The 20,587-nt window shown below is 38.5% G+C and overlaps 1 protein-coding gene across 6 annotated transcripts in view; it reads right to left on the bottom strand.

The window, feature by feature from the left end:
• Positions 1-20,587, bottom strand: part of LOC141735603 (adenomatous polyposis coli protein-like) — a 159,817-nt gene that overhangs the window by 96,982 nt on the left and 42,248 nt on the right. For all 6 annotated transcript variants that reach the window (XM_074568649.1, XM_074568655.1, XM_074568656.1 and 3 more), the window contains exons 5-6: positions 8,716-8,824; positions 232-345 (exon numbers count right to left, since the gene is read on the bottom strand). In XM_074568649.1, coding sequence (XP_074424750.1) covers positions 232-345; positions 8,716-8,824 — 223 coding nt within the window. The remainder of the gene's footprint in view (positions 1-231; positions 346-8,715; positions 8,825-20,587) is intronic.

Below are 20,587 nucleotides of genomic sequence, written 5' to 3'. Positions count from 1 at the left end.
CTACTCCCACCTACTCACAAGCTTTCTTTTAAACAGGCAGAGAAAGGTCCTTTTAGTTGAGTAGGTATCTTCTATGTTTTGATTCTTATTTTTTTATTGAAAAGGCTAGATAAGTGTTCTAACGTATCCACTGGGCTTACATACAGTTTAAAGATATAAACCATCAATAACTTAATGAAAGCACAGGAAAACCCTTTCCCATTCCTTCTACTAATGAAAGAAAAACTATACCTGTGCTCGCTTCTCCATGTCCTGACAAGTACCTAGTTGTTCTTCCATTGCTGCTCTGATTTGCCTTGCCTCGTACTCTAACTGCCTTCTGGTCATATCTGTTTCCAAGGAGAACTGAAATTGAAGTACAAAGAAGACAATTTAAATAAGGTCGATGTAAACTATTTATTTCTCTGAACAAAAGCAAAACAATTACATTTCCACACTAAACTTCATAAACAAAGCATGAAAATAGACACTTAAAATATTACTACACTGTTTAAAACAAGAACACGCGATATTGGTAAACCAACAGGCTACCTGCAAGTCTTGTCAAATAACTAAAAGCAATATATAAACATTGAGACAATATAATTCATTAACATTTTTTAACTAACCTGTTGTTTTAAACATAGCTGTTGAATTCATAACCTACAACATCGCTTAAGGAAGGGTACTGCAACCAATATATTTTTCAAGGCATCAGCAAAGCTAGTTTATAATTTTTATGTTTATTTTAAAAAAACAGATCTTTGCAACTAAGGGAAAATACTAAAAATTAGCAAGAAACTTGATTTAAGTTCAACTCCCTCAAGCTTTATTTTAAAAGACTGTAGCAATATAGAAAAGTCTAGGCTGACAGGGACTCCTGGAGATCACCTGGTCCCACCTTCTGTTGAAAGCAGGGCCTTAGATTAGGTTATCCAGGCCCAAGTCAAGGTAAGTTTTGAATATTTCCAGCAAGGCAGATTCCACCACTCCATCATATGTACACAGGTGAGTTATTCAAGAATGTGGAAAACAGTAACAGGTCCAGTAAACATGTTTGCTCAAAAAGTGAATTAGTTGATACCATCTTTTGATACACATGATTACCTTTCACTCTGTTCTTCCTAGATGAATATAAATTTATTTAATTTCTTGTCAGGTCAGTGGTTTCAAATATATAGCTATACGGGAGTGGCAAGTAAAATGAAATGAATGCCGTGGAAGATTAGAAGATTCATCATTTAAATATCAGTGAGAACCATCTTTCTGGAAGAGGATAACTCTTTCAAAAGACAAAGCATTTTCAAAAAAGGGAGGCGATGAGCAAATATGGCAGCTGTACTTAATTTTATGAAGACTTTTCTCTAGTCTGCTCTCCAGCAAAATGATACTAGTAACTAAATAGACTACAAACCAAAAAAACCAATGACTGCATGAATGTATGAAAAGCAAAACTAGAAGGCATAGTCATTCTTCAATATTAGGAACAATTATACACAAGTATAATAAGACTGATAAAATTTTAAATTTTTCAGGAAGAAGTTTTACAAAGCACCTAACTACTTGTGGTGGGTTGACCCTGACTAGTTGCCAGGTGCCCACCAATCCGCTCTATCACTCCCCCTTCTCAACCGGACAGGAGAAGAAAATATGATGAAAAGCTCATGGGTCGAAATAAGGACAGGGAGATTATTTACCAATTACCGTCACAGGCAAAAAAGACTCAACTTGGGGAAGATCAATTTAATTTATTGCCAATTAATAACAGAGTAGGATAGTGAGAAAATAAGAACAAATCTAAAACCACCTTCCGCCCACCCACCTCTGATAGAATGTGGCACTAAGTTCCACCTGTTTGTAAGAGCTTTTTTCCCATGGTTAGGGATCATTGAACTAGAAAGAGCTATTGTAAACATATCAGCAAAAGTAGAAAAAGCTCTTAATGTAACCACATTTAGTATAGTAGCCTTACAGGAAGAGATTAAATCATTATCTCAAATGGTAATACAGAATTGATTAGCCTTGGACTACCTATTAGCATCATGGGACAGAATATGAGCACTATTGAATAATAGCTGCTGGTTTTATGTAAATCAACACCAGAAAAAATTAAACTGATATAAACAAGATAAAGACTCATTTAAAATTTACATGAAGTAAGATAGGGATCTCCTGTACATCTGTTTGGATGGTTAACCTCTTGACTCCCAGACTTAGGTATAGGACTGTGAACTAAAAGGATTTTGGTTGTTGTATTCACCGTCTTATTTTGCTTTGTAATTATATATGTGTGTTTGCAGTGTTGTATTACCTTATGCACTTGACTTACTACTAAAATAATGAATAGTATAGTGTGACTCTGACAGTCGAAAGAAAAGGAGGGACTGTGAGGAAAAATCTCATTCCCAAACTATTGTGCCAATTAGTCTTTATAGTATGAAATTGTATGAACTGTCTTAAGATATATAGTTTACATTGTATACTGTGTAGTTGTGGTTAAGTCAGCATGACTAAAGGACCCCAGCTCATTGCAAGGAGGAGGATGACAGTGCCCACCCTGAAGAATAAAGGATACCCCTGGACTACCGAGATAACGCCAGCATCCTAGCTCCTCCAACACCTCTGTGAAGCCCTCCTATTATCTGGCGTCATAGATAAGTAACTGTAGCAAGACTGACTCCAGGGATGTCTAGATCAAGAAAGAAGCATGTGGATGATGATGCCATAGAATTAGAGTTGCTTTGCAAAACATTAGTATGTGTGTGTTAAGTAGTGATTGGTCAAATCATGTTGTACCTGAACGCTTGAAAGGTATAAGAACCATGTTTAAAACTGCATTCAGGGTGCCACAATTTGAATGGGGCACCTCAGGCACATGAATAAAGAATTAATCTTGTAATTCTATACTTTGCGTCCTAGCCTCTCCGCTCGGTCGTCACGGGCCAGTTGTGAAATTTTCATGACACTGTGCAGAATGCCTGCATGTACAGAAATCAGGCAGCCAGGGTATGTGTTAGAGGTTTGGGAAGTTGGGAGGCAAAAACAGTGACTCTTTCACAGACTTTCCCTGAGCAGAATCTATTAGCATTTTGTTCAGTCTGACTAATGTGTCCCAACAACAGGGTTACAGCCCTTGACTTAGGGAGTTCCTGCCCAGACCCATCCTTGTGACTGAGGAATTCCAGTTATCCTGTAATTCTGCTATAGTTACCTGCAACAGTAGGGTAGTTGTTCGGTTCTTTTCACTGATTTTTGATTGTAAACCAATCTGGTATAACAGCTGTCCAAGTAAATTACTTACTGTGTGGTCTTGACATTCTTTATTTAAAAAACAAAACAACAAAACAAAACAACTCCACAGTTCTATTTCAACATAGCTGTTGAATCAAATCTCAAAAGTTCTGTTACTCTATTTGTGTTTAAAAACATTCAGCACTCTCAGGTTTGTGTAGTTTTTCAGTCTTTTGCAGATAAATTGAGGGAGAACAGCTGGAGAACTGAATTGTTAGTATAACACTATGGTTTTCCTTAACCTCTTTCATAGGTAATGTAGCTGTCATTAAGAATGTGATTCAATAGAATAGGCAATGCCAGTTACTTCTTTATACATCTGAATTTTTACAAGAATTCTATTTTTTTCTTTTCCAAGATGTATTGAATCCTGTCAGTATTATTCTGAGTTCTGTCCATGTGTCCTTGAAGAAAAATTAGAGGTATTAGTTTAGCAGTAACTAATATAAACTAGATCCTGGAAATTTTAATTTTCCATTTGAACAATGTTCAGGTTACTTGCTTTGGGTATGGAATATTAATCTTAAGTCATTTAAAACTAATTTGAAATATTTTAAAAGCAGAAACTAAGATACTTTAAAATATGCATTTTAAAATTCTTTATCCTACATGAAATTCTTTCATGTGAAAGCTTGATTATCTTCTTTCCAAATCATGATTGAGATGCATTAAGAAAGTAGTCAAGGGGAATTTTTATTTTTGTTGTATGTTGGTTCTGTTTCTTAACAAAATATTTATAGTATTATCCATGACTTGTTTGTGCGTTTTACAAAGGTTCATATGGCTCTTGCTCAGAAATACTACAACCTGAGTTTAGAGAGAGAAGGATGTAGAAATTAAGGGATGGGAAATAATACCGGGCAAACTTGTATGCAGCTTTCTGTCCTCTAGGTTAGTGTTTGAGTTCATGCTTAAGCATTATCAGTCCAGCTTTGTTTATGAATACTATACTTATTTAATTTTTTAAGTACCTCTATCTTTATATTGGATGTAAATAATATGATTTTAACATTTCCTTTTATGTTAATGAGCAATATTAAAATGTCAGAAGGAAGAAGAGTGCTTGCAGAAAGCACTTACAAGAAATTAATAAACTTTTATTTAAGAAAAAAAAAAGTGGGTTGTCTGTATACCCCTACTAGCAGGATTTGGGCTGTAAAATTTTAAAATGTATTTTTAAAAAGTGTAATAACAATAAACAATATGTAACTATATTGATAAATTTTGCAGCCATATAAATGTAGTTTATAAAGGATTGATAAAATAGTATGTAAAACTTTCAATATTTTTTCATAATTTGCTCATAAATGTCTTCAATTCCTTATATTGGAGTGCCCCCCTCCCAAAAACCTTGTCACATAAACCGAATACACTACTATATTTCACCATCAATCTTAAAACAGTGCTATGTATTACAGGGACATGGCAAACCTTTTGGCATTATTGATGATCACTGACAGAAGACAGAAATTACCTTTGCTTCTTTGTTCTAGAGGTTCTCCTGGTATGGAGAAAGGAAAAATCAAAGCCAGTATACACTAGTCACTCTGTTCCACCAATAATATGCAGAGATCTTATGAAGGCAGAATTCATTACCCTTTTGGTTCTGGAAAAAGGTCGTAAAAGAAGGAAGCCTTCAGCTACAGACATGAAAAGAAAGGTAAAACCTGAATCATAGAATTGCCTAGGTTGGAAGGGACCTTTCAGATCATCTAGTCCAACCATCAACCTAACACTGATAAAAACCACCACTAAACTATATCCCTAAGCACTATGTCTACCTGTCTTTTAAATACCTCCAGGGATGGTGACTCAACCACTTCCCTGGGCAGCCTGTTCCAATGCTTAATAACCCTGTTAGGTGAAGAAATTTTTCCTAATATCCAGTCTAAACCTCCCCGGCACAACTTGAGGCCGTTTTCTTTTGTCCTATCACCTGTTACTTGAGAGAAGAGACTGACCCCCACTTCTCTACAACCTCCTTTCAGGTAGTTGTAGAGAGCAATAAGGTCTCCCCTCAGCCTCCTTCTCTCTACGCGAAACAACCCCAGCTCCCTCAGCCACTCCTCATAAGACTCCAGACCCCTCACCAGCTTCGTTGCCCTTCTCTGGATACGCTCCAGCACCTCAATGTCTTTTCTGTGTTGAGGGGCCCAAAACTGGACACAGTACTCGAGGTGGGGCCTCTCCAGTGCCGAGTACAGGGGGACGATCACTTCCCTAGTCCTGCTCACCACGCGGTTCCTGATACAGGCCAGGATGCTGTTGGCCTTCTTGGCCACCTGGGCACACTGCTGGCTTGTATTCAGCCGGCAGTCGACCAACACCCCCAGGTCCTTTTCTGCCAGGCAGCTCTTCAGCCACTCTTCCCCAAGCCTCTAGCACTGCATGGGGTTGTTGTGACCCAAGTGCAGGACCCAGTACTTGGCCTTGTTGAACCTCATGCCATTGGCCTTGGCCCATCTATCCAGCCTGTCCAGATCCCTCTGCAGAGCCATTCTAGTCTCAAGCAGGTCGACACTCCCACCTAACTTGGTGTTGTCTGCAAACTTACTGAGGGTGCACTCGATCCCCTCATCCAGATCATTGATAAAGAGAACTGGCCCCAGTACCGAGCCCTGGGGAACACCACTCATGACTGGCTGCCAACTGGATTTAACTCCATTCACCAAAACTCTCCGGGCCCGGCCCTCCAGCCGGTTTTTAACCCAGCATAGAGTACTCCCGTCTAAGCCATGGGCAGCCAGTTTCTCCAGGAGGATGCTGTGGGAAACTGTATCAAAGGCCTTACTAAAGTCCAGGTAAACAACATCCACAGCCTTTCCCTCATCCACCAAGCGGGTCGCCTTGTCATAGAAGGAGATCAGGTTTGTCAAGCAGGACCTGCCTTTCATGAACCCATGCTGACTGGGCCTGATCGCCTGGTTGCATATGGACTGAACCATACCCTTAATTAGAATTAGAGTGCAACCAAGGGATAATTATTTTTGCTATTTGTGTCTGTTTTTCCTGTTAATAGTGATTTGGAAGCCTACATTTTAATACGATAGCCTTTCTTATTAGCCCTGTGATGGAATATTGATTCATTCCATAATTCGGCCATAGCAACAGTCCAAACTATAGCAGCAGCAGCAAATAAGCCCAAGTGTTGGATATGCATGAAAAGCCTATCCTCTACTGGAAATCAACTCTCCTGGGTTTCTGTCCCATTGACTACTCAATGGTAAAGGATGGGCGTATACATTATGAGTTTTCACTAAAGAAAGGAAGGATACTGCCCTTCCACCGAGAAGGGTTTGTCACTAGTTTGAAAGGAGACCCCTGGGTGTGCTTGGAGAGCAAACCTATTGACAAGCATATTCACTTTGTAGGGGCTGGGAATTAGAAATGCCAATATATCTTTAAAATTAATAGAATTAATGGGAATAGACAATTCAGATCTTGTGACCATATAGATGAAAAAGGGACTCTTATGCCTGGAATGTTCCATAGATTTGTTCCTATGCCTAAAGGCCATCGGTATTCCTCCACAGATTCCTACAAAACCTTATTATATACTACATCCATTGAGTGTGGAAAGGATATTCTCCAAAAGTCTTTACATAAAAGCTATTATAATAAGATATCACGCTGTAGATATGTTCCTGGATGGAGTTTATCAGGTCCTGCAGACTCTGAGACATAGTGGATATTCGCAGATAGATTAACTTGGTATTCTGTAGGAAGCCATAATCGAATGAAAGATAATTATAAAATTTTGGTTTCCACTACAGGCCTGTAGGATCCTGATTGCTCTGAGTCCTTTAATCCAGGTCCAAGCTTTACTGGTTTACCTAAACAACCAAATCTGGCACATGCTAACCCTTTTGCAGGAAACGGTTTACATTACTCAGAATTATTTGAAGATTATACTACCCTATTTACACAACTACCAGGACGATATTTAGTATGTGGAGAAAGGGCATTTGAGTATTTACCCTCAATCTGAGCTGAAGAGAGTATTCTAAGTGCATTAATACCATTCCTGCAGGTTAGAACCAGTATCTCTTCTGCCTCTGTAGCTCATAACCACTGTTATATATGGGAAGAAGTGTTACAACCCTCTGATAGAATGTGGCACTAAGTTCCACCTGTTTGTAAGAGTTTTTATCCCATGGTTAGGGATCATTGAACTAGAAAGAGCTATTGTAAAATTCAATTATGGCTGATATATTTTTTCATTATTGGTCAACTCTTCGCTGTATTTTGACAATTATTCAGTTTGCAGATAAACGAGTCACCAACAGCAGGTTTCTCAGAAGACTTCACCAAGGTCAATTCAGAAAGCCAACAAGAGATATAACAGTCTACAAATATGTAAAACTGATAAAAAAGAATGGGATCTATCCTTCCACTGTGGATGGAATAAGTACTGATGGACATAAATTGCCACAAAAGAAATTTAGTATAGATGTTAAGTAAAACATTCTAATAATACAAAGAACTAAGTTAATTGATTACCTATGAAGTTGAGGAAACTTCATCTTAAAACCTATGACACATTTAGAGTGACACAGATACAGCTGACAATGCCTTTGGGAAATGGATTACATTTCCTCAAAGTCCTTTTTCCTTCTTTCTCCCCTTGTCCCTGGTTTTCTGATTAACTTGTCTGTGACTCAATATTAGATTTGCTGAAGTCTAGCTGTTTCACCCCAGGCACTAAAGTGTTTCCATATTCTGTTTTTACTTCCAGGAAGATAACTAGTTCTGACAGTACTGCATAAATACAGCTAAACTGATTCCTTAACAGATATGTCTCTGTAAAGATGGGCAACCGAGTCTTCCCATAACTATATGTACTAAAGAATGCACTGCAAATATATCCAAGCTGCCGAGGTGTGACAGCAGGAAAACCTGTATTACCTGGGATATTGGAGATCTTCATTATCCCAGAAAACAGTGATTTGACTATAGTTTGGAGATGCCAAGGTAAATGTTTGCAGGGGCATTAATATCTGCATAAGCTACAGCACCATTTTACTCACTGTTCTGAATTAAGAGCTCCTGTGTAAATGGTCTCTTAGGCTAATATTGCTCTCAAAATTAAAAGAATCCATAAAATAACAGAACTGATAGAAAAAAAGGCCTTTGGGGGATACAGTTAAAGAAGAAACCTACTGACATATAACTCACTTGTCATAACAACTTTTCAGTGCTCCTCTCTATCACTGACATTCATACTGATGGGTACGACTTCTAACAGGTAAAATAACCCCTGAAAACCAGGGAATTGCAAAGGAAAAAATACATTATTTAGGCTGAATTAACTTTGCATAGTGAAACAAAAAAATGCTTTAAATGAAAACAATAGTACAGAATGTCCCTAAATTCATAAAATATACACAGCATCTAAACAGAGATCATAGCAACAGATACATAAATGAGCATGCTGTAGTTACTCACATTTTCAGTAAGGGAGATACTATCAATCCTTTTAGTAAGGTCCTGAAGCTGAGCATAATACCAGTCCTTTTCTTTCTCTTCCTTCTCAAGCTCCACAAGCAACAGCGATCTATCAAAAACAAAAGCCAGAAATGTCTCACTAGTAAGTCTTCATTATCAAATACAAGTACAGCGATAAACATTGATACTTATATAAAAGGTGAAATAAGAAATGAGGTTTGATGAAGATAGCACTAACAAGAAGTTGAGAAGGTGGGTTCTGTTCTCTGGCCCTAGCTAATCAAACTATCCAACTATGCTGTGCTAAGCAAGTCACTTAACTTCTTGTATATTAGATCCACATCTGTAAAAGAAAGAATACCTGTAGTTCTTTATAAAACCAGTTTGAAATCTATAGCTGAGAAGCATTTTGTGAAATCTAAGCAGTTATTAGTCACTTGCTAACTCGCATCCTGCTTCTTTATGACAATATGCTTTATACAATGCAGCAAACTACAACTGCTATTTAAGAAAAGGCTTAGATATTGCAGAAACATATACACCTCAGAATCCCATTACTAAATTCAGTTATCTTTTCTGCCTTCGTAGTGCCTCCTCAGTCATCCATGACAAAACAATGTTAAAACACACAAAACTATGCTATTGAAAACACTTTCAAAGAGTATTTTTACATCATATGTTATATACAGGATACATTTACAGCTGCTTAATGCATTCTAAATGGGTATCATAAGCATATTGCAGACCTGAGTAGTCATGCTTATGATACCCATTTAGAATTATAAAGATATCAGAATACCACTATAAGGAATTGAAGACATTTATGAGCAAATTATGAAAAAATATTGAAAGTTTTACATAAACTTTAACATAAACATTATAAACACAACTTTAACTTTTACATAAACATTAACATAAACATTCAATTGTCAACATTGGTGGAACAGAGTGACTAGTGTATACTGGCTTTGATTTTTCCTTTCTCCATACCAGGAGAACCTCTAGAACAAAGAAGCAAAGGTAATTTCTGTCTTCTGTCAGTGATCATCAATAATGCCAAAAGGTTTGCCATGTCCCTGTAATACATAGCACTGTTTTAAGATTGATGGTGAAATATAGTAGTGTATTCGGTTTATGTGACAAGGTTTTTGGGAGGGGGGCACTCCAATATAAGGAATTGAAGACATTTATGAGCAAATTATGAAAAAATATTGAAAGTTTTACATACTATTTTATCAATCCTTTATAAACTACATTTATATGGCTGCAAAATTTATCAATATAGTTACATATTGTTTATTGTTATTACACTTTTTAAAAATACATTTTAAAATTTTACAGCCCAAATCCTGCTAGTAGGGGTATACAGACAACCCACTTTTTTTTTTCTTAAATAAAAGTTTATTAATTTCTTGTAAGTGCTTTCTGCAAGCACTCTTCTTCCTTCTGACATTTTAATATTGCTCATTAACATAAAAGGAAATGTTAAAATCATATTATTTACATCCAATATAAAGATAGAGGTACTTAAAAAATTAAATAAGTATAGTATTCATAAACAAAGCTGGACTGATAATGCTTAAGCATGAACTCAAACACTAACCTAGAGGACAGAAAGCTGCATACAAGTTTGCCCGGTATTATTTCCCATCCCTTAATTTCTACATCCTTCTCTCTCTAAACTCAGGTTGTAGTATTTCTGAGCAAGAGCCATATGAACCTTTGTAAAACGCACAAACAAGTCATGGATAATACTATAAATATTTTGTTAAGAAACAGAACCAACATACAACAAAAATAAAAATTCCCCTTGACTACTTTCTTAATGCATCTCAATCATGATTTGGAAAGAAGATAATCAAGCTTTCACATGAAAGAATTTCATGTAGGATAAAGAATTTTAAAATGCATATTTTAAAGTATCTTAGTTTCTGCTTTTAAAATATTTCAAATTAGTTTTAAATGACTTAAGATTAATATTCCATACCCAAAGCAAGTAACCTGAACATTGTTCAAATGGAAAATTAAAATTTCCAGGATCTAGTTTATATTAGTTACTGCTAAACTAATACCTCTAATTTTTCTTCAAGGACACATGGACAGAACTCAGAATAATACTGACAGGATTCAATACATCTTGGAAAAGAAAAAAATAGAATTCTTGTAAAAATTCAGATGTATAAAGAAGTAACTGGCATTGCCTATTCTATTGAATCACATTCTTAATGACAGCTACATTACCTATGAAAGAGGTTAAGGAAAACCATAGTGTTATACTAACAATTCAGTTCTCCAGCTGTTCTCCCTCAATTTATCTGCAAAAGACTGAAAAACTACACAAACCTGAGAGTGCTGAATGTTTTTAAACACAAATAGAGTAACAGAACTTTTGAGATTTGATTCAACAGCTATGTTGAAATAGAACTGTGGAGTTGTTTTGTTTTGTTGTTTTGTTTTTTAAATAAAGAATGTCAAGACCACACAGTAAGTAATTTACTTGGACAGCTGTTATACCAGATTGGTTTACAATCAAAAATCAGTGAAAAGAACCGAACAACTACCCTACTGTTGCAGGTAACTATAGCAGAATTACAGGATAACTGGAATTCCTCAGTCACAAGGATGGGTCTGGGCAGGAACTCCCTAAGTCAAGGGCTGTAACCCTGTTGTTGGGACACATTAGTCAGACTGAACAAAATGCTAATAGATTCTGCTCAGGGAAAGTCTGTGAAAGAGTCACTGTTTTTGCCTCCCAACTTCCCAAACCTCTAACACATACCCTGGCTGCCTGATTTCTGTACATGCAGGCATTCTGCACAGTGTCATGAAAATTTCACAACTGGCCCGTGACGACCGAGCGGAGAGGCTAGGACGCAAAGTATAGAATTACAAGATTAATTCTTTATTCATGTGCCTGAGGTGCCCCATTCAAATTGTGGCACCCTGAATGCAGTTTTAAACATGGTTCTTATACCTTTCAAGCGTTCAGGTACAACATGATTTGACCAATCACTACTTAACACACACATACTAATGTTTTGCAAAGCAACTCTAATTCTATGGCATCATCATCCACATGCTTCTTTCTTGATCTAGACATCCCTGGAGTCAGTCTTGCTACAGTTACTTATCTATGACGCCAGATAATAGGAGGGCTTCACAGAGGTGTTGGAGGAGCTAGGATGCTGGCGTTATCTCGGTAGTCCAGGGGTATCCTTTATTCTTCAGGGTGGGCACTGTCATCCTCCTCCTTGCAATGAGCTGGGGTCCTTTAGTCATGCTGACTTAACCACAACTACACAGTATACAATGTAAACTATATATCTTAAGACAGTTCATACAATTTCATACTATAAAGACTAATTGGCACAATAGTTTGGGAATGAGATTTTTCCTCACAGTCCCTCCTTTTCTTTCGACTGTCAGAGTCACACTATACTATTCATTATTTTAGTAGTAAGTCAAGTGCATAAGGTAATACAACACTGCAAACACACATATATAATTACAAAGCAAAATAAGACGGTGAATACAACAACCAAAATCCTTTTAGTTCACAGTCCTATACCTAAGTCTGGGAGTCAAGAGGTTAACCATCCAAACAGATGTACAGGAGATCCCTATCTTACTTCATGTAAATTTTAAATGAGTCTTTATCTTGTTTATATCAGTTTAATTTTTTCTGGTGTTGATTTACATAAAACCAGCAGCTATTATTCAATAGTGCTCATATTCTGTCCCATGATGCTAATAGGTAGTCCAAGGCTAATCAATTCTGTATTACCATTTGAGATAATGATTTAATCTCTTCCTGTAAGGCTACTATACTAAATGTGGTTACATTAAGAGCTTTTTCTACTTTTGCTGATATGTTTACAATAGCTCTTTCTAGTTCAATGATCCCTAACCATGGGAAAAAAGCTCTTACAAACAGGTGGAACTTAGTGCCACATTCTATCAGAGGTGGGTGGGCGGAAGGTGGTTTTAGATTTGTTCTTATTTTCTCACTATCCTACTCTGTTATTAATTGGCAATAAATTAAATTGATCTTCCCCAAGTTGAGTCTTTTTTGCCTGTGACGGTAATTGGTAAATAATCTCCCTGTCCTTATTTCGACCCATGAGCTTTTCATCATATTTTCTTCTCCTGTCCGGTTGAGAAGGGGGAGTGATAGAGCGGATTGGTGGGCACCTGGCAACTAGTCAGGGTCAACCCACCACAAGTAGTTAGGTGCTTTGTAAAACTTCTTCCTGAAAAATTTAAAATTTTATCAGTCTTATTATACTTGTGTATAATTGTTCCTAATATTGAAGAATGACTATGCCTTCTAGTTTTGCTTTTCATACATTCATGCAGTCATTGGTTTTTTTGGTTTGTAGTCTATTTAGTTACTAGTATCATTTTGCTGGAGAGCAGACTAGAGAAAAGTCTTCATAAAATTAAGTACAGCTGCCATATTTGCTCATCGCCTCCCTTTTTTGAAAATGCTTTGTCTTTTGAAAGAGTTATCCTCTTCCAGAAAGATGGTTCTCACTGATATTTAAATGATGAATCTTCTAATCTTCCACGGCATTCATTTCATTTTACTTGCCACTCCCGTATAGCTATATATTTGAAACCACTGACCTGACAAGAAATTAAATAAATTTATATTCATCTAGGAAGAACAGAGTGAAAGGTAATCATGTGTATCAAAAGATGGTATCAACTAATTCACTTTTTGAGCAAACATGTTTACTGGACCTGTTACTGTTTTCCACATTCTTGAATAACTCACCTGTGTACATATGATGGAGTGGTGGAATCTGCCTTGCTGGAAATATTCAAAACTTACCTTGACTTGGGCCTGGATAACCTAATCTAAGGCCCTGCTTTCAACAGAAGGTGGGACCAGGTGATCTCCAGGAGTCCCTGTCAGCCTAGACTTTTCTATATTGCTACAGTCTTTTAAAATAAAGCTTGAGGGAGTTGAACTTAAATCAAGTTTCTTGCTAATTTTTAGTATTTTCCCTTAGTTGCAAAGATCTGTTTTTTTAAAATAAACATAAAAATTATAAACTAGCTTTGCTGATGCCTTGAAAAATATATTGGTTGCAGTACCCTTCCTTAAGCGATGTTGTAGGTTATGAATTCAACAGCTATGTTTAAAACAACAGGTTAGTTAAAAAATGTTAATGAATTATATTGTCTCAATGTTTATATATTGCTTTTAGTTATTTGACAAGACTTGCAGGTAGCCTGTTGGTTTACCAATATCGCGTGTTCTTGTTTTAAACAGTGTAGTAATATTTTAAGTGTCTATTTTCATGCTTTGTTTATGAAGTTTAGTGTGGAAATGTAATTGTTTTGCTTTTGTTCAGAGAAATAAATAGTTTACATCGACCTTATTTAAATTGTCTTCTTTGTACTTCAATTTCAGTTCTCCTTGGAAACAGATATGACCAGAAGGCAGTTAGAGTACGAGGCAAGGCAAATCAGAGCAGCAATGGAAGAACAACTAGGTACTTGTCAGGACATGGAGAAGCGAGCACAGGTATAGTTTTTCTTTCATTAGTAGAAGGAATGGGAAAGGGTTTTCCTGTGCTTTCATTAAGTTATTGATGGTTTATATCTTTAAACTGTATGTAAGCCCAGTGGATACGTTAGAACACTTATCTAGCCTTTTCAATAAAAAAATAAGAATCAAAACATAGAAGATACCTACTCAACTAAAAGGACCTTTCTCTGCCTGTTTAAAAGAAAGCTTGTGAGTAGGTGGGAGTAGTAGGCAGTCTTGAAAATAAAGTAATTCTTGATCATTTGGTTGCAATTTATTGCAATTTTAGCTTTGAACAAACATGTAATTGCAACTGCTTTGTTTGTCGTGCTGTTGTTTAAGTTTGTGCTTTTAAGTTTAGAGTAAATTCCAGTTACTGTTAAGTCTCCTTGACCAGAAAGCATGTATCAAGGAATAATCTTTGAAAATGAGATATTTTGGCAAAATTGTAATTTGCATCAGTTCCGGGGAGCTGTATCAGTCTTTCAAGTAGTATTTCATAGGGAGACAGTTTTGTTGTTTGTTGAGATCTTTGTTAAATATTCATTAAGGCTAAAGGTAGCGCATGCAAGACACGGTTACCTATTAGGCTGCAGCATAAATTCCTGTCACGAACCAATTCTTCGGCACTGTCTGGGCTAGTTTTGCACCATAGGATTGAGAGGTTCTTTTGGGAAGCTCTTTGGTCGTACTGGGCATTCCCATTTCCAATTACCTTGTTGTCCACAACAATTACAACAGTCTCCTGTTCCTTGAGGCCCACTGCTCTTAAAATTTCCCTCCTTTGCTCCTCCCTTGAAGACATCCACATCCCCGTTCCCTTAGTCTAAGATTGCTATTCGACGTTGCTGCCAATAGACTAGCTTTCTGTTCATGTTCTTTTCTTTTTTTCTTCACCTGTCTCTCACCTCTTCCATTACACACAAACATGGCAATGCTGACTATTTAATCCAATCCTTTGCCCTGCCATCCAGGTACATTAAATACATCCATAAATACATCCATAAAATTCTTAATATCTGGGGCTGACAGATATACAAAGAAAGATACCATTAAAGATTGATTTTCCTCCTTCTCAGAGTTGACCCCTCCAAGCATTCTCACTTGTTTAACCAATTGGGAAAATATTCGGAAGGATGTTTAGCATTTCCTTGATGGCATTCTCGGACCTTAGCTCAGTTTACAGTCTTCATTCCTGTCAGTTCTATCGGCTGGTAACTTTGGGAGACCGACCTGGGTCACTGGCTGGCCATGGGGGTTCTGCCCTGTGCTTCCCCAGGCCATCTGTGATTTGTTTCACAGATTTTAATTTTTTCCATCAGGAGTAAAGACAGTCTCAAAGAGTTGCTGCATGTCAGCCCACGTAGGCTTATAAATGCGAAAGATGCCACATATACTTTGTATCACCTTTTGCAGATCATGCCAGTCTGGGCACTTGCTGTTGCCCAGAAACCAAATGAGCAGGTGCAAATGGCACGTGGACTGTTCCCACAGGAAACTGGCTAGGTTCCAGTCCTGGCCCTATAATTTTTGTTGGAGAGGTACTTACAAACCAGAAGCAGTAGCAGTAGCTGGAGCAGAAACCAGAGTAAAAGCAGTAGGATAGGCAAGTAGAGCTGAATGTGGAATGCCCCTGATTTTCCCATTCAGCCAGAGATTTTACTCAATTTTGGACCTGAAGGGGAAACTTCTCAGATTGCAAAGGACGCTGGAGCAGTGCGAGGACCAGCAGCAGCAAGCAGCGGCAAGGGACACACAAGGACAAGGAGAGACTACAAGTGAACAGCAGGCTTTCCCCAAGAAACTGACCCTTGACCCACTGATTGGATGAGTAGAGAGTAAAATCTTTTGTTTTCCTTTGCTTGCATGCGTGGCCTTCGCTTTTGCTTTATTAAACTGTCTTTATCTTGACCCACAAGTTTTTTCCCATCTTATTTTCCCCCCCTCTGTCCTGCTGAGGAGGGGAGCGATAGAGCAGCTTGGTGGGCACCTGGCATCCAGCCAAGGTCAACCCACCACAATGTTAAATAGCCAGTTTTGTTATTAATAGCCAACTTTTAATGAAAATAGTCTCTTTAGGCTTCATTTTCTGCATCAAATTTACCTCAACACAAAATTCTACATATGAAATATTTCTAATGTATTCTGTTTGTAATTAAAATTTAAAACAGCTTTTTCTAAAGCAAGTAATTTAGTAGAACTTTTCAGAAAATTCTTATGGTTAGAGTTTTTAGCAAAATATGCATCCTCTAATTGTAGAGCTCACTCTATGAGGTATGTACATTAAGGCCATGTAAGGATCTATATTGACGTACTCAGACAGACCAAAGTTCACTCTTCCTTGTTTTAAGCTGCTTGGATAACTGGCTCTGGTCTGGAAGTCATATGGCTGTGTTATAGAGGTTTATCAGCTATGGTGCTGCCCTGCACTAATATAGATGTGCTACTTGTGTGCAACCAGCTCCAAATGAAGGCAGAAAAGACTCAGAATTGTCTGTGTATGTCTGGTTAGCCCTACTTATGGAAATTAGTGTCTATTAGGATTATGTAAAGATAATAAAATAGGAAATAACTAATCTGCATTGGTTTTATTATACTAAGGACAGGTGCCAAAACCGTGTAGAAGTTAATGGTTGTATAAATACATAAAAGCGAATTCCAGATTATTCCACTGTAACGTTCAAATGTGAAAACTGAACTTTTCTTATTTGGCAGGTGTAGTGAACTTGCTAGCTTTTCAACTTTCATTTTGCTCTATATTTTTGTTCCTCCGTGATTGTGATACAGAATATAATGCCAAATGTAAGTTGGAAGAAGAGAAAAGTTGAGCTATATAAAGACTGGCATTTCAGACAACTCTGTATTAATAGTCCCCAAATACTTATTCTGTGAGAGAGCTGATAACCTGCCGCTGGCCAAGGAATTCATGTACTAGCTGCCTTTTCTCCTGGACCTTAAATTAATATTAAAATAATAGCCTTCTCCCTCTCTCATCACTGGGACTTGCTTCCTTTAACCTTCTTCTGAAACACTGTGTACATTAGTTAGCTCACAGCAACTTACTATTTATGCATTATCCTTTATGAAGTTTGTATACAACCACATGCCCAACAGTTATTAAAAAAGATGCATTAGTAGTGTTAGCAATTTATTTTAGCTTATCCATTTAAACTTCACATGGTAGTTCTTGTTTGAAAAAAGAAAAAGACGTAGTTAATCACATTTTATTTTGACTATTTAAATATTGCAGTCCAATACTTATAAGCAGAAGTAAAATTTCATTTTTGTAAATGTGGTGAGTTGACCTAAGCCAGCACCCAAACACCCACCTAGCCTCTCATTCATTCCCCTCTCCCATGGGATGGGACAAAATAGAAGGAAGTTGAAAAGATCAAAACAATGACAGTTTAATAGGGAAAGCAAAAGCTGCATGTGCAAGCAAAGCAAAAAGAAGAATTCATTCACTACTTCCCATCAGTAGGCAGATGTCCAGCCACTTCCTGAAAAGCAAGACCTTAGCACGTGTAATGGTTGCTTGGGAAGACAAATGCCATAAACACGAATGTCTCCCCTTTTCTCCTTCTTTCCATGAACTTTAATTGCCGAGCAAAATGTCTCATGGCATGGAATATCCCTTTGTTCAGTTGGGGTCAGCTGTCCTGGATGTGTTCCCTCCCAGTCTCTTGTCCACCCTCAGCCTACATGCTATTGGGGGAGGGAAGAGAGAGAAATCCTTGATGCTGTGCAAGCACTGTTCAATAGTAGCCAAAACATTGGTGTGTTTAGCCACAAATACAAAGCACAGCACCATAGGGGCTGCTATAAAGAAAGTTAACTTCATCCCAGCCAGACCCAGTACAGTAAAATCTTAAAAAATAAATTCTAATTTCAAGACTTGAAATCATGTTCACATAGAATGTATTTTTCCTTCATGCCAGAATAAAAATTATGTCATTAGGTGTAGACTTTCTTAAAATCTCTCTCAAAAATAAAGATCATTCTTGTAGGAATTTATTCCAAGAGCTTTAAAAATTGGCTAAAACAGCAGAGCACTAAAGGTTTCAGAAAACTTGCTTTGTGGTGTGGGTTCATGCTGGCCAGTAACTAATCACCCACCAGCCACTTGCTGTCTCCCACACACGCAGCGGGATGGAGAAGAGAATTGGAAGAGCAGAAATGAGAAAAACTTGTGGGTCAAGATAAAGCCAATTTAAGTGAAGAGGGGAAGAAAAAAAAAAAGGAAAAAAGGCAAAAGGCAATCACTTACCACCTCCCACAAGCAGACTGATGCCCAGCCAGTCTCCCAGCAAGAGCTACTGTGGAAAGACTACCCCTACCCACCCCCAAGGTTTATTGCTGAGCATGATGTAATATGGCATGGAATATCTCTTTGGTCATCGAGGTCAGCTGTTCTGGCTGTGTCCCTTCTCAATCTCTTGCCCACCCCCCCAGCTTACTCACTGGAGAGGGTTAGAGTGAAAAAGAGGCGGCCTTAATACTACACAAGCACTGTTCAAGAATAGCTGAAACACCGGTGTGTTATCAACACTGTTTTGGTCACAGATCTAAAACACAGCACCATATGGGCTGCTAAGATAAAAAGTAACTCACATCATGGCTTATTTCCCCCAAGGTTAAGTCTCCTTGAAGGTACACACCAGATTTCCCCATCTTGATGTATTACCCACCAAATACACCCAGGTCCTTGTATGAAAGCAACCCTATGAACAGGTTTACCTTTTCATGAGGAAGGAATAACTGACACTGTCTTTCCAAACAAGTTCCCTATGAACACTATCTCTTTCTACAGTATGTAGGGGTTTTGTTTGGGTGGGCCCAGGTTGGTGAGCAGATCTTCTAGTGTTAACCAGCCAAGTGGCTTCTGCTTCTGGACCCACTGATTGGATGAGCCAGCAAGGGGCAGGGCCTGCACCTGGCAGCACAGGAGATTTAAACAGGCCCAGCTGATTGCAATGGGTGAGCATGTATATTTCCCAGTGGGCAGGTGCGTGGCAGTATGGTGACTACATAGCCGTTCTGTCCTGTCTCCTGAGCTTCTAGCACCTGGTAGAACCAATGCAGCCACACAGACAGAGCTTCTGTCAAAGCAAGTGACCACACAGGTTTCTGGCTGTGGGGTGTGTGCAGGGATATTCCTGGAGGTGGAGGACGATGGCAAACAAGCCTGTGGGATGTGTGACCGGGTAGATGAACTGCTCTGCCTGGTGGCCAAGCTGCAGGAGGAGAGTCTGAGAAGGAGATTGACCAATGGAGCTGTGCTCTGCTATTTCTGATGTGTGCAAGCCAACTCACTACGGAGTCAGGTCCAGGATCTGTTTGTTGCCAGGAGGCAGGCAGGGTTACGAGGGGTGGGGAGGGGTGGGAGAATGTTACTGCGTGGACCTGTAAGAGAAAAACCCCTCCTTACCCTCTAAGATAACCTTACAGAATAGGTATGAGGCCCTGGGTATGGTAGATGAGGCGCGTAATGAGACAGGAGGAGCCTAAGCAAGCATTCTTGCCAAGGTCAGATAGACCAATGCATCACAACAAGACCCGCATTAAGACCAGGGCCGAGAAGAAATAACGGTGAGTTATGGTCATCGGCAACTCCGTCCTGTGTGGAACAGAGGCATCCATTTGCACACCGGCCCCTCTTTTCAGGGAAGTTTGCTGCCTCCCTGGGGCCAGAATTAGGGATGCCACCAGACAACTGAAGAGCTTAGTACAACCTTCAGACTACTATCTACTCCTGCTCTTTTATGTGGGTACTAATGATGTTGCAACAAACAGTCTAAGGTCAATCAAAAGAGATTTCAGGACCTTGGGAAGAATGCTAAAAAATTCAGGAGCACAAGTAGTGTTTTCCTCGATCCTCTCAGCAACAGAGACCTTGGAAAAAACAGACAAGCCCAAAATATCAATACCTGGTGCCTCCACCAAAACTTTGGTGTTTATAACCATGGAAGAGTATTTGAGGCACAAGGAATGCTGGGGCCTCACGGGATCCCCCTGTCCCGATGAGGAAAACACGTCTTTGGGCGTAACCTGACGGGACTGATCAAGAGGGTATTAAACTAGAATCGGTGGGGGAAGGGGATACCAACAGGATTGCCAAAGGTAAGCCAAGGGTTGGAATGGTATTGCCTGAGGGTAGCAATGCTAGTGGGAACACTTGTGCTGCTCCTGGGGACACGGAGGGCTCAGGAGCATATCTGAAATGCGTGTACACCAATCCATGCAGTAGGATAAACAAACAGGATGAACTGGAAGCATTGGTTAGTTCCGAGAACTAAGATATCATTGGCATTAGCGAGACTTGGTGAAATGAGTCCC

This window comes from Larus michahellis, chromosome W (assembly GCF_964199755.1).
Source record: "Larus michahellis chromosome W, bLarMic1.1, whole genome shotgun sequence".
NCBI classification, from domain to species: domain Eukaryota; kingdom Metazoa; phylum Chordata; class Aves; order Charadriiformes; family Laridae; genus Larus; species Larus michahellis.
The sequence above is the reverse complement of the archived record's forward strand: the minus strand, read 5'-3'. Positions and strand labels throughout refer to the sequence as shown.